This window comes from Orbicella faveolata, unplaced genomic scaffold (assembly GCF_042242905.1).
Source record: "Orbicella faveolata isolate gen_17 unplaced genomic scaffold, um_ofav_v1 contig_12, whole genome shotgun sequence".
In the NCBI taxonomy this organism is placed as follows: domain Eukaryota; kingdom Metazoa; phylum Cnidaria; class Anthozoa; order Scleractinia; family Merulinidae; genus Orbicella; species Orbicella faveolata.
This window is the reverse complement of record NW_028301539.1, coordinates 24,543,007-24,557,955: the sequence shown is the minus strand read 5'-3', so window position 1 is coordinate 24,557,955 and position 14,949 is coordinate 24,543,007. Positions and strand designations below refer to the sequence as shown.

Sequence of the window (14,949 nt, the reverse complement as noted above, 5' to 3'; positions counted from 1 at the left end):
TCAATGTTTACAGTGTTGGGCTTTACCAATAAGAAAACAGGCGCGCGACCGACCGGCAGGGTATGTTACCACTATTTTTAGCAAATTTTCAAGTTTTATATTTATATCCTCGGCATTGAGCGATGGTTTAGTCGCCACCTAGTTTATGGATGTTTAATTAGTGATTTTGTAGGAAAAAAAACCCGGGCCGTTTAGTTTTGTGCTTGGAAGTTAATTTTTCAACCCAGTACAATTTCAGCAAACCAGCGTCAATGTTCTGTTGCGGTATAAACTTTCTTGCGCTGGAATTTCAAACTTTTCTTTACTTAAAAGCCGGCTGAACATATACTTCGTTTGAAATTTAATGATGACGTTCTTTAATGTAATCAGCACTTTATCTCGGAAAGTGGTATTTAGTAGAACGCCGCCATTATTATTTGGCGTGGATACTGCTGACTGGGACAAACTGCGCCGTTGGCAAAGAGTCTGTGCGAATTAGGGACGACACTGTGTCGAATCAAGCTACCGTAAATTGTAGATACTAACACAGTCCAACTTCTCCTTACAACACCTCATATGAGACATATAACACGGACACGTCCTATTTACCCCCTACCCCCACCCTCACCTGAAACTTTTTGTGGTCTTTGATTTGAGAAGGAAACGGCCTGAGCGTCTTACGACTAGCTTAAGTCAAGAGAATATCTCTTGCTTAAGTCGATTAATATAACTGAGGGGTCCCAGTTTTGAACGGCAAGCAGTTAAAAAAATAAAGGAATTACAAAAACTGAAAGACTACAAACACAACTGAACTTAACCGCCAGTGATCCGTGGCAGAAGACACTACCGTCACGAAAACTGTCAGAAAACAAAGTCAACAAAACAGGGATTTTTATCCTTGTTAAGAAGCTGTAATGACAGCTTGACGCAGAACTAATGAAAAACTGTTCTTTAGTGCTTATGTGCGCTGATCTTCTTAATCTTTTTAGCAGGTATCAGTTTTGTGACGTCGGTGATTCTAAACCGTTTAAACTAATAATACTAGATATCTAGAAGTTTCGTTAAAAGGTTGTCGGTAAATAATTGTTTTATCAAAATCCTGAACGTCAATAGAACGTAGAAATGTTCTTTTACAGGCGAAAAATCGGTGTTAAAAGATTTTACTAGTTTGTGATATTTTGCCCTGAAGTTCCTTGCACATTGCGTAAATTTCATTCGGGACAAAAATTCAGCTGGGAAAAGATAAGAAAGAGTTTCTGTCAGAGAAGGAAAAATTGCAATTATCTCTTTAATGGACCGTTGGCTAATCGTCTTTTAAAGTGAAATAAAAATCCTCTTTAGACGTCATTATTGGGCCCGAATTTCCCAAAACAAGGAGATCTAAATGTTTCTAACTTAAATTAGTTAAGTGCATGTAAACACGTAAAATGGCATGAAAATGACTGTATTTGTTATCACTGAGTCAAAATTTTGTATGATTTTTAGGTGAAATGCTCGCTAAAAAGTGGTTTCTTTCTCATAATCTCCTTCCTTGCCCAGAAGGAATAACTTCATTACCTTGTCCTCTCACCGCTCCAGGCACTGAGACCTTAAAACAATTTTGTGAGACAAAAAGCTGGACAGTCTTGATACTGAAGCAATAATATTTATTTTGGCTTGTCATCCTTCTCCCGAGAGAGAAGAATAAATAAACAACAACCGAGAAAGGCTGCACAATCTAGCCGACAACACGAAAGATAGTATTTAGTCTCTGGAATGATAACATTTCGCTTTCAACGAGGATAAAGATTGTATCGACTGAGAAATTTGAGAAGATGTGCGGACATTATCACATTCTAGAGGGAGACTGGAACTAGACTCGTTAAACCAAAATGGCGGCAGTGGGCGAAATATTTATATGAATCTTCATACGAGAGAAACATGTGGGGTTAATGTTGATAAACAGGATTTCAACTTTAATGAAGTCGAGGACGTGGAATCTCTTCCGATGAAGCATTTCGATAATGCGTTTGGGACCGTTTTGTCTGCACAAACCTTCGCTGAAGTTATTTTTGGCCTGTAGTTTTACGTTCGTCCTAACTTTGTACGTGTTTTGGAATGGATGTGAAGTTCCTTCAAATAGCCCCACAAAGAAACTCGAACAGATAAGAGGTGTGCCACAAACAGTCTTAGATTGCTCTAAAGTAATTGCTAAAACAAGCAATGAAGAAGACGAGCAAAGCATAGGGACGGAATTAAATAAACCCGCAGACCGAAACGTTTGCCCAAGCGACGAGCGAATTGACGTGGTGGTAAACGGCGAAAAGAAATTGGACGGGAGACTCGTGGGGAGCGAAGCGTTCGTTCCGTTTTCTTTCGTAAAGGAGTATTTTGATATTTATGGCGAACTTCAAGAGGTAGATGGAAGAACTGTCTTGGATTGGCGGCATTCCTATTCAGAAGTTCATTCAATGAAACCGGGAAGTGTTTACGAGACGAAAGGCCCGTTTCTCTGGTTTGAAACTTATCATGTCGAAGGTCGCACTCGAGTTAAATGCATTAGCGGTGTCGAAGAGGTGCCCGTTTCATCGCAGTGGTACTCAAAGGGACATTTTTATCCTATTCAAATCGCGCAATATGGTCTCTCGCACTACAATATATTACAAATCGAAGGTGACTCGGATGGCAAGGAGAAAATCTTCGAAGATGCTGAAAGTGTCTCAGATGTCAACTGGAACTGGGTCGCGCCGAAGGGCGCACAGATGGTTAATGTGTTTGATAAAGAGCAAAATTCAAGAGTCTTCCAGTTTTCCACGGCAGGTAAGCTTTTGATTTATCGTTGCTCGCTTTTGTGTGCGCTTTTGTTGGGGTAAGAATTATTTTTGGATTTTCTAGGTGACAGCTCGGCGTGACTTTAATTTTAACACCAGTTGTAATTCATTGCACCTCTCTCGGATGCAAATTAGCGACACTTGAGATTTTGGTTGTGTTCATTTTAGTTTGCAATCTGAGAACTTTTATTTTAGGACGAAAGTAGCGATTTCCTTTCGTTGGGTAATCTGTTTGTTTTTTAATTTCTCTCCAAGCGTATTAAAATATCCGGTACAATCTTTCTATGGCACCGACAAAAGCTAGGTAAACATTATCAAAGCACGAACCCCTTGTCTTTCGCTTCAATCGGATTTCCATTTCTTAAGTCTTTTAAAAGATGAAATATCGACACCCAAACGAGTTAAGATTATGGCGAAAGAACCTTTCCATTCATTTTAGGGTATCTAATCATTGTAGTTTATAAAGAATACTGTTCGTTAATCAAATGCGCGGAGAAGATGTCCTATGTAAACAAATTCCAAAGTTTCTTGCTCAAGATAAGCAACCTTTATCTGGGAATCTGCCTTGTGATTTTCTTATGTGATAACTCGATCGCACATAATTGAGGTTCAAGAGTATAAAAAAATGTGCCAACGAGGAGACGAAGAAATACTGCTTTCCCCTACCGTGTTTAATGTGCTTTTAATCATTTAAAGAAAAGTTACATCGGCTCCCTGCGCAAGATCCTTGAAGCGTCACAAAGAATGTACAAAAATTTGATACCACCGCAGATCGCGATAAATGACTGACTATTTTTTTCCTTTCAAAACCGATTTGAGCTGTGTGGGAGGTGTCTGCCAAACTAATTTGCCGTTCTTTTGAGTACCACACAAAGATCAAGTGACACAATTCTTGAAGTTACGAGTCGTGGTGCTTGTTTTATATCTTGTAGCAGGCACACTTCTGTAGTTTTCACCGACAGAAACTACTGAATTAATTGAGAGCAACAATGCACAGCTACTATCTCAGTTTCCAGGTTTTAGATTCCCACTTGATAAACCTTTCTAGACCGGTGTTATCCTTATCTCTCTTAATGTTTTTTTTTTGGTCTGTGAATTTACATTGTTGTTATCAAGTTTCTGTTGGTTTGAACTAAGTCAACAAAACTACTCTTGCTATTTTCGCCAACTGATATTGTTCCAGAGTGTGTCTTGGCCGTTCTTTGTTATTAGTATATATGTTGCTCTCCAGGGAAGGCGGCCCCACATGAAGGGGGTCATCTATGCAAAGTATGCTTTGTATAAATTGTTTATTAAATATTAAACACTGTAGATATTTGCCTCATGCAGAGATGTGCTATGCTTCACAAAGTTTTGTTTCGTCAACACTCTTTATCTCTGCACAACCTTTGCATCCCAGCAGAAAAAAAATCTGTTTTCATTAACATTTCATGAGTATTTTTTTCCAGTGATGCACAGGCGAGTTTGCAAAGCTTATGCAAGCATCCCTTCTTTTGCTTCCTTACTGAATAAAATCTCTTTACTCTAAAGGTGAAAATCTTCCACCAATGCAAAAGTTTCAAGAAACAGCGGTCTTTGTTGTACTCGTTTTCATAGTAAACTTATGGGAAACACATTTTAATAACAACATGATATTGATCTTTGTTGAAACAAGAGCAACTTTGGCATAAAAACACACCAAAAGTGTGTATTTTTGCTACCGGATAAAGTACTATAACTATAGAAAAAGAGCAAAAATATCATTAAGCTTCAGATGTTTGTCCTGTGTAAGGTAGAGTTGTTTTTACTTAGTTACTTGCCATTTGAACTCTGCATGTGACCGAATTTCGAGAGAAGTATGAAATTATACAACACAGTATGTTATGTAAAATTATGAAACAGTTTTATTCCAGGATATTTATTCATAGAAAAATATGTGCTGGTACTTTTTTGATGTCAGATGGGTTTTGCTTTCCCAGTGCTTTTGTTTGCAGATGTTGGAAAACATTCTTGGTTAATGAATGGAGGTTTTATTTCCTAGCAACATCTAAAAGCTTTTAACTGATTTTCTGATAAAAGAATATTACATCAGTGTGAAAAATAGAGGTGGCAACATTTGCCCACAGGAAGTATGCCAATTTCCTGCAAAGATCTGTATCAACTGAGTGTGAAATTCCAAGATTATGTGTTCTGAACGTAAGGTCCTTTATTTCAATCTCAATGTATTATCATTTATGAAGCAACAAATTTAAATTTGTTTACTGTAACTCCTAATAAGTTACAAAAGTATATCTTCATTTCGCTCTAGGTTGTTCTTGCACTACAAGTAAATGTTAATGTAGGAATATGTTGAAAAGTAAATGGGTTATTGAATAGTCAAGAGCCTATTAGTTGAAGCATTCAGTTACCTGTATTCAATTATAGAAATGTTAATTTAAGGCAATATACCACCGACTGTGTAACTGACTAATTCCAGATAATTTCTAAAGCCACAATTATCTTCAGTTGTTGTTATCATATTGGTTTATTTAGTGACCTAGTTTTCAAGTTTTAGTGGCTATGCCAAAGAGATATGGTTTTCAATTTAATTCATTTTACTGCCAAATGTGGATAAATTCTATTATTAAACTCTTTAATGATAATAAACATGTTATTATGATGAACCAAAGCAAGTTGAAAGTAAAGCAATAAAGAAATCAGATAATTAAAATTGGAAAAGAAAATATTAATTTTACACTGTATTATTAAAACAAATATCTCTGCACTAGCCAAGGATTACCATGGTATCAGGTAAGACGTTATTAAAAATGTTCATAGCTGGAGTGTTTCTATTATTAATATATTTACTAACATAACTAACATAGGAAAAGAAAAGGAAAAAATATACAAATCATAAAGTTTCCTAATACAAATAAAACTTCTCTAATAAATTGCTGTAAGTAAATAATAAAGAGAAAAATCTCTTAAAAAGTATCCAACCAAAAACTAATATATGTAGACCTTCCAGAGTGTAAAAAAGAAGAACAGGCACAAAATCACTCACACTCCTGTCCAGTTAACTTTGGCCCTGAGTAAAACACTTTTTTAGCTGACACTGGAGTCGTGTTGTGGAGAATCTGTCATTCAGAGAGAGCGTACAAATTAAAATCAGGAACCAAATAGTGAAATTATTTGCTGTCTCAAAGGACGAATAACTACAATTAAAAATTCTTGATTTGCCGTTTAAATTGGAAGAATGTGTCGAGAATTTAATTCTAATGAGGACAAAGAATGATGACTGACTACATTTCATCAGATATTTGATTCAATGAAAGCCCTCAGAATCTGATATCAAGGAATTTTCTTGCAGCAACTGGAATTGTTGAGACAGAGCAACAGAGGGTAAAATATGTAACTACCATTTTCTGATAAGTAGATTCTTAATTCTGTGAAGATAAGGCTGGATCAGATATTTGTGTTTAGTTTCAGTGTAAAGACGTAATTTGTTTTCAACATGCTAAGAATAAGTTAAATTAAAATGTCCAGACTAAGTTGGCCTCTGAGCCGTTACCCTAATAGTAGTCAACACCCAAGTTGGTTAGGAAATAGAACTTTTCACAATGAGTTGTTTGTGAAAGAAGTGAAAGGAGCTTACACATGTTTTTGCCAAGTGGTTAGAATAGAATTTTTTCTCTGAGTAACCCTGAGAAATTGATGGCTAAACAGGATAAAGATGAGTTGATGAATAAATTGTTGTGTCACTCCATGGCCAAACTTCTTAGGACTTGGATCAAAACCTTGGAAGTTTGAGAGCATATGTCTTTGTCTTGTTAACCTTTTTGAAGAGATTATAAATGGCCATTGGGCTTTTCCTCCAAACTTATATTTAAGCCACCTATGATACACTACTTTGGAAGGAATTGGGCAAGATGATTTATAAACTTCATCTGCAAATTTGTGAGAAGTTTATTAAGATGTTTTTTGATAGAAATTTGCATTGACCCAAAATTTGAAATCGGGTACAAAAAATAAGTGAAAAATCTCTTTCACCTTGTACTTATGTGCTTGGTATAACCAGCTTATGTTGGATATATGTATAATTATTACAGCACGATCACACCTTAGCTGCAAAGTGTTTACAGAAATCATTTATTTTGCATTGGGTACAATATTGTTCTTTAGGAGCATATCTTAACAGTGTCCACAATTTAAATAAATTCCAGTAATTTAAGCAAAGATGTGAAAAGAAGATGCACTACTTATAGCCTAAATTGATGGTATAATGTTCGTCAAAGTGTTGTAATGTTTTAGCCCTTTGTTTGCTGATGCCTTCGGCAATGCCAAGAAGGAGGGAGACAGATATTCAATTCCATTTTAAGTACAGAGAAGGGATTCTCTTTCTTGTATAGTACCTGCAGGCCTCTCTTTCTATCACAATTAATGTAATTATTAAGGGTAACCACAAATATCTCTTCTATTTTGCCGTTTATCAGTTCAAAAGTATTCATGTTAGAAGAGATTAAAACAGGGTCTGTTAGGGCGTTGGTCTCCAGGGCACGGGCCTAAAAATACACCAGGGCCTGAGATAAAACAGAAAGGCTCTAGTGCGCTGTGTAGCTTTATTGAGACAGAGAACGGACGTAGACCTCTAGGAAAAAGAAAGCCTTGGTTTTCTAGGCTCCATAGCCAAATCTTTAGGACTTAAGAGAGTTTTTCCTCTGGGACGGTGAACCCAACAAAGGAGAATTAATTTCGGATTTGATAATGAATGGTTTATAATTATTGTTCTCTGCATTGAGTTTTGAAAATTGTTCATTGAGGCAAGTCGGCACGAGGCAAGAAACTTGTGTAAACAGCAAATGTCTTTTGTCACGTTCGCTGACAAGTATGTATATGTTGGCAGTCTTCGCTATCTCGCGCCAAGACGCCTGATCAATTAACAAGTGCTTCAATTTAGCAGTAATACTTTATCTTGTTATCACAGGTGTCCGGAATCGTTTAGATCACGAGAGCCGCGAAATCCGCAAAACCACTCGCATTTCGATGCGTGTCTGCTTGTTTGGGGCAGTAACACTCCTCTACTCTGAGAGTATTCTCGGTGTTTGAAACTGCGTCAAGGACTGAAGAAGTCTGCCTTCTTTGACCTGTGTAAATCTGGGTTTAATTCCGTCGACGTCTCATTCAAACAACGAATTACAACCATATGTCCGCTCTCATTTGGGAATTTGAGCTCGATAAAGGTCAACCTGAAGAAAGGAAAATAAGAAACGATTTGATTCTGGTGTGAATTTGAGAGTGAAATGGAGATGATTGTTGTTTATTTTATGGATTTTTATTTAGCTGTATTTCATTCTTCTCATGGAATTTCACAGGCGCACTTTTCGTAACGACGTGAAGTTTTTACCGATATATGTTGCGGCAACTATTACAAAAAGTGTTTCTGTTTCAACGATTTCGCGGTCTAAAGAAAAGGAAATCTTTAGACATCTTTGGTCATTTGTGGCTGGGGGTGTAAAAAACGTGGACAAATCCCCCCCCCCCCGGGGGGGAGGGTACTTCCTATTAATAGGCTAATGGGGATGGTGCCGCTTCATAAGGTCGCATTTTCACGAGTGAATTGGGGAAGAAAATTCTTGCAAGTAGGGATTTAGAAATGGGAAGAATCGATGTGAAACCGTTCTACCGAATTAAACAAATGCGTCACGTCATATTAGAATTAACTTTATCAGGTAGATTCGTAAACAGAAAGTGACTCAGTCGGGATCGTGAAAACTACATTTGCCCAAAGTATATAATGGGCTACAGAATAGACCATAGTGGTGTAGGGGTTCTGAGAGCTGTCGACACATACCCAGTAAAAATTGACTCAATTACCCTCCCTCCCCCACCCCCCGGGCCGGGGGACGAATCTCTTTATGAAGGGAAAACCGGAATTCGAAAAAGTCGCTTAAGTCAAGTTAAATCGGCAAAATGACCACACCAGGAGCAAACAACACGCGTATGGAATAAGGTAACCCATTTTTTTTTGAGAATTTTCACTTTTAACAACCTCCGTGGATATCTTGGAGAAAATCCCATTGAAACCCTTACAATTCGATGCCATATCGTGTTGCTTGTGTGGTTCATAGAGAGAGCTTGGGCTGCCTGTGGAATGAGGAGGATTTTGTGTTCAAATTACTGATTGGCATGTTGACTTTTCTATTTTGCGGAAGCGTTTGCTTTGAAAAACCGATTTGAGGTGTCTACTTTCTCGGCCAAAGTGTTCACACTCCTCAGAGATCCCACAAGGAACTTCTCTGTAAATATATTGGTCTTGAGAGGCTGATAACTCAGGGAGAAAACGTGGGAAAATATTTTTTCAAACCGTTTTCAAAATATATCTAACGGGGTGCACAACCAAAGAAACTTGTTGCAGAGAGAGGAAAGCTAATTTACTTTTTTGTGCGACTTGAGAAATGAATGACAGTGAAAAAATGGCTTCACCTGCGTTGCAAGCGGCGTAAATGGGGAAAGGGTAGGGAGGAAAAAAACGCGAGGAAGAAAAGAAAAACGTAAAAAAACGTGCTTTGCCTCCCCCGCAGGCTAAAAATGGCTATGCGAGAATTTTACGTACAAACAGCTCTAGTCTACTCGTACAACTGGAGGTTTTTTTTGCGATGCAAGATGCACAAATAGAATTGTTACGTGTTCTAAGACTTTTATTTATGTTGGTTTATTTTTATCTTTGCTGGTCGATAAACGACTGTGCTTCATAAACTAGCCGGGGGGTTGAGAAGAGAATTATCTCTTCAATTCCTTGAATCGGCTCGAAAGGTTTACGATTTATTTTAAACTACCGAAAGCAGATTTTGCCCGACGTTTGATTTCACTGTGTTTGAGAGGCGTTGTCCCCTGTTTACACTGCAAGCATTGCATTGGATAATGTTTGGCGAAATATTTACTCTAGTGTTAATAATCGTTTGACTCTTGCCATTTGCCGTGACTGCTGAAAATTCGAAGAAATAAATAAACGAGTGTTTTTATCCAGAAGGAAGGCGAAGGTTGGCGAAAGACACGAATGTTTTACTGGAAATACACCACTCGTAAAATTCATACGAAAGTACATCTGGGACCCGAGTCGGGGTATTTTCTATATCCTCACTAGTATGAACTTTAATGACGTAGTTTTCAGCTTTTCACGGTTATTTTTGCAAACAGTCAGAATTTTTGGATTATTAATAGAGGGGGGTGAATAGATTTTCGGATGCGGGACAAGTTTGGCGAAAAAAAGGCACGGATCGGCGGATTTGCATACCCCTATTGACCCCCCTCTCAATAAAAAGAAAATTTCACGGTGGCTTGCGCTCGTCCGCAAAATATTGTGTTTAAGAGGCGAAAATACAATTCCTATCGTCATGCCGCCGTGTAATATCCTCTAGATACTTTATTGACAGTCTTCTTGGACAGGCTCCAGAAAGTGTTGTACATTAGCTACAATCAGCCTCACTGAATTAAGGATCACTGAAGATTGGATGACAATCATGAGAGAGGTTTACCAGCTTCTCTATTTTTTGGCTCTATTTGATGCCAGTATTGTAACATCACTTGATAAGGTGTGGGAGTATTAACTCGTGTAAGGATACTGTTGCCAGCCACCTTTAAATTCCGCATATAATAAGCCCTCCCAAAAATGGCTCAGACAAAGTAAAGCCCTCCGATTAAAAGTTTAATCTCTAAAAGGACGATATGATCGTTTGCTGTTGTTAGCTTCCTTCTGTTTCGTATTTTATGTCGTATAAGTGTTTTTCCATGATGTTTTTGGACGACTTTAAAGCTTCTTTTGTATTTCATATCGTCGTATGTTGGGATCTTTGTCATACAGAATTCTTATGTGTACCAGGTAAACCTTTTCAGGCGAAACATCGCTTCCAAATTTAAGAAGGTTTGGATGGGGTTTAACTGTTAGCTGAGAATTAGCTGACAAATGATACATTATTGTTACTGATAGTTGTGATACAAGATCTGCAAAGTCTCTTACAGTTTATAATGGCTGGAATTTTAACTGATAGCCGAGAAATCGAGAAGCTAACAAATAACTGAGACTACAGTATGTTAGAAACGTGACAAATGTACTTCCGATTCTAAGTTCCTAATCCGTCGGAAAATAAGCCTTCCCTAGGATAAGCCCACAGAAAATCTTAAGAACAGCAATTAGTCCAGGGGTGTTAGTTTTATATGAGAAAAGTTGTTAGTGTCTGAAAAAAGTGTTCTGTTGCATCAGCAGGGAAGTGTTAACTGAAACGTCAGCTTTTCCTAATTCGCTACGGCGGTTAATTTAGCGTAAATTAAGCGCTTGGCTAATTCTTTTAGTTTTGATAGTCTGATGGAGATTTTCTTTCTGCTAGGCTTAACAGGAGAAGGGATTTCTCTAAGCGTGGACAGTGCGACCAAGGATTTCATCGTAGCTTTCGACCTCCTCCTTGGCGGCGAGGTGCGTGTTTCTATTGTCATTGAAACAGACAATTCGGATTTCTACACAGTACATTACACCTCTAATAACGAGTTAATTTCGTCGGCGGAGTCGGAGATTTTCTACGGTATAGGGCACTGGAATGGCTGGAGAAGGATTGTGCGGAATTTGGATACTGATTTGAGGAAAGGACTACGGGTTCCTGATGCGAAGAACGGGAAAAGAAGCAAGTTGTCTCTCACCGAAATCCAGAGCATCTCGCTTCACGGGAAAGGCTCCATTGACAACATTTCATTGGCGCATTCTGCTCATGCGCACTCGTTCATGGCCGCCGCAAGATGGTTCTTACGTCATCAGACCGAGCAAGGAAGTTGGCCAATCACGGTGAAGCGTAAAGTGATTGACGGGGTAACACTGCTCCCGAATTGGTACTCAGCCATGGGCCAAGGTCAGGGCATGTCTCTGCTAACCAGGGCCTATTTATACACCAAAAACCCCGTGTATTTAAGAGCAGCGCTTAAGGCGACTAAACTCTTTAAAATCAAGTCGAAGGACAAAGGTGTTTTAACCACATTCATGAACCAATACCCTTGGTATGAAGAATACCCCACCTCACCTTCACTGTTTGTTCTTAACGGCTTCATCTACTCGCTCCTTGGACTATATGACTTGAAGCTCACTGTGGGCCCGCAGCACGGCACCGAGGCAGCGGAGTTGTTTGATCAGGGGATGCGCTCGTTAAAAGCCATGCTGCCCCTCTATGACAGTGGCTCGGGCAGCTTTTATGACCTGCGTCATGTGACCATGCGTACCGCGCCAAATTTGGCTAGGTGGGATTATCACACTTTACACGTTAGTCTGTTATCGTTTTTGGCGAATATCGACCGGGATCCCATTTTAAGAACAACAGCAAATCGATGGGAAGGTTACGCTAAAGGAAAGAGAGCGAAACACAATTAACTTTAAAACGGCGATTTTTGTATCCACAGCCCAGTGACGTTCTTTGATATAGAAATCTTAATCTAACAGACTATTCAAGGTCATTCAACGCTGGTTTCGTTGTGACGTTTCCAAAGTTATTTATTGCACCGTAAAGCGCTTCCATCTCCCAGCAGACCACGCCCTTTGGAAACTTTCAGACGGTGCTCTTAGCGAAAGAGGTTTATCAGCAACGTACTAAAAAATTCAATTCTTATGACGTGGCACTGCTCAGGTCTGAGGACTGCTTCTGATTGGTTCCTTGTTGATTTGTATTTATTTCAACCAATCAGAGTCACTCGGGTCTTGGGTGGGCCAACGTCATCACTGTGCAATTTCGCTTCTGTTTTCAGTCCCTTGAAGGAGCAATTTTCGCAGTGTTAATCTTCTGGTTTACTTTGAAACATCAAAGAGCATACCAATATTGTAATCTGATTTCTTGAATTTCGTTATGCACAGACGTATATATACTTTTTTGTTTTACTTTTGTGGCTTGGTGACTGCCCCGAAATGTTTTTGATATATTTTTGGTAAACTCATAGTCGCTTTTATCGTGTGCAGGTACTGTTTTATATTGTACTCGTTTTAGAGTTAACGGCATTACCAAAGATGGATTATATGTGCCCTGATCATGACAATGAGACTCTCTGAGTGCTTACAAGCCAGAAAACTGCATCTTGGATACTACTTCCCACAATTTCTAAGAAAAAAAATTAAGTATGATTGTTTTTGATCAAGTTAAACGACCGCTCCTATATGATCGTGTCGAAATTTAGTGCAGTTTGAAACTAATACGAACACACCGTTGTGACTAAATGGTTGTGACTTACCACTGCATTCTTGTTAATGTTAGTGGCCGTTTATTTACCATGTCACGCAATATTTGTTTATGAGAGGAGGAATTTAGTGTTGCGTGACAGTCCAACGGAACGGCATCTAAAAGGCCGAGTAATACGGAGAACATTTACTGTCCACTAGCCGTGCAACATATCTGCGTTGCAAATTGAATAGCGATATTGTGTTTTCATGTCATGTTAACTTCGCACAACTAGCTACTTGCAACACGGGTGATAAAACGGGCAGTCACGCTTTTAAATATGCCGCCACATTCGTATTGTCGGTATTGGACTGGAACTAGCATGCAGGGGATCGAGGCTCATGCGGAGAAATATCGTAAAAAGAGATTTTAGGTCATTCGCATCAACCTCGTTCCCAAGGTCTCTCATCTTACCTCTCTTCGCTTGCTCCAGGGGGCGGTAAGATGAGAGACCCTGGGAACGAGGTTGCATTCGCATTTGAAACGACTTCCATTCTTAGCCTTGGTTGCAAGCCAGTTCCAGTGCAATGCCGGGAATACGAAAATGGTCTATTTGCATTGCAAAAATGTTGCGAGACGTTGAGGAAAACGCCGCCATGTTACTCAGCGTTGAGGCTACATTACTTTTGTTGGCCACGTTTGGTGTTCGCGAATTTTATAAGAATAACTAGAATTTACTATACAGATCAGAAGCACAGCTACCTCAACATAAAGTTTTTGGTCGCTTGTGAAAGTGATCTTCCAATTATCGGAGTTCAAATGGATGGTTACGTAACAATTATTCCACTGGCGCTTGTTGGATATGAAATGGTAGATAGCCAACGAGGCGCGTAGCGCTGAGTTCGGTATAATGACCTCATATCCAACAAGCGCGAGTGGATTGATTGTTTTATTAAAAACGCCCCAATATTACAGAACGCTCAACGCCCCAATATTACAGAAAACTGGACTGAAAAAAAAAATAAAAACACCTGAAAAAAAATCTCGCGTACGCTTACCATATTTGTAGAGCGTGATATTATGGCTCATATACCACGATGGCTAAGCTAATGAAAATTCTCGAATTGCATTATCCAGGGCTTTCACAAGTTGCTCGGCAACTTTTTGCATTCTGAGCAATTTCTAGTTTTCTACCATTTCTGAGAAATCAGAGCAGCTTTTAGTGCTTGAATTGGCCTTGCTTCTACCTTTCACAATGTTTCAGTAGACAACTTTATGAATTTCTTGTGAAAAAGAAGCCAGATTCCCCCTTCCCCCCTGGCAGATCATGGGTGCAAGATGCATGCAGCCGGGCTGCTAGGTCAGCGGGGTTTTTTTAACGAAAATTCAAAATGGCGGACAAAGATTCGCACTGACTCGAGTGTCTCGGGTTAAGAATTTTTACAAGATTAATATTAAATTGATGCGTAGTCTTTACTCAAACATTTTTTTGTTTTAACGGTGGACAAAGTTATTTAGCAACGCTGGTTACGCCGTAAAATTACACAAAAGTGCTTAGAAATCTCACTTATGTTGAGCAATTTGCATATTTTTGCATCAGACCAAATAAAGGAAGAGAGCAACTTTCGAGCAACTTTCGTTACAAAAAGCAACTTTTGATCTTTTTTGAACAACTTTTTGAGAAATTGCGGGCAACTTTTTGGGAAATCTCGAGCAACTTGTGGAAAGCCCTAAGAAGACTTCCTTGTCTGGAGATTTAGAGCAGTTACGGTGTTTGCAAGCATAGGTATGTAAAAGGGCAACTTTTTGCAATAACAGGAATACGAAAGGGTATCTTTTTCTGTCAAAACGGAATATCAAAGGTAAAGGGGTTGGACCTCCTGGCGGAGCCTCCCCGTAAAAAAAATTTTACCTTTTATGGAGCAACTTTTTGACAAATTGCGGGCAATTTTTTGGAAGATCTCCAGCAACTTGTGGAAAGCCCTAGCATTATCCAATGATCCAGTTTTTAATAATTC

At 38.9% G+C, this 14,949-nt stretch overlaps 1 protein-coding gene across 1 annotated transcript; it reads left to right on the top strand.

The window, feature by feature from the left end:
* The first annotated feature begins 6 nt into the window (after positions 1-6).
* Positions 7-13,959, top strand: LOC110059548 (D-glucuronyl C5-epimerase B-like). Its single transcript, XM_020766257.2, has 3 exons — positions 7-60; positions 1,465-2,778; positions 11,132-13,959. The coding sequence occupies exons 2-3, from the start codon at positions 1,983-1,985 to the stop codon at positions 12,154-12,156; spliced, it is 1,821 nt and encodes a 606-aa protein (XP_020621916.1). The 5' UTR covers positions 7-60; positions 1,465-1,982; the 3' UTR covers positions 12,157-13,959.
* The last annotated feature ends 990 nt before the right edge of the window (positions 13,960-14,949 follow it).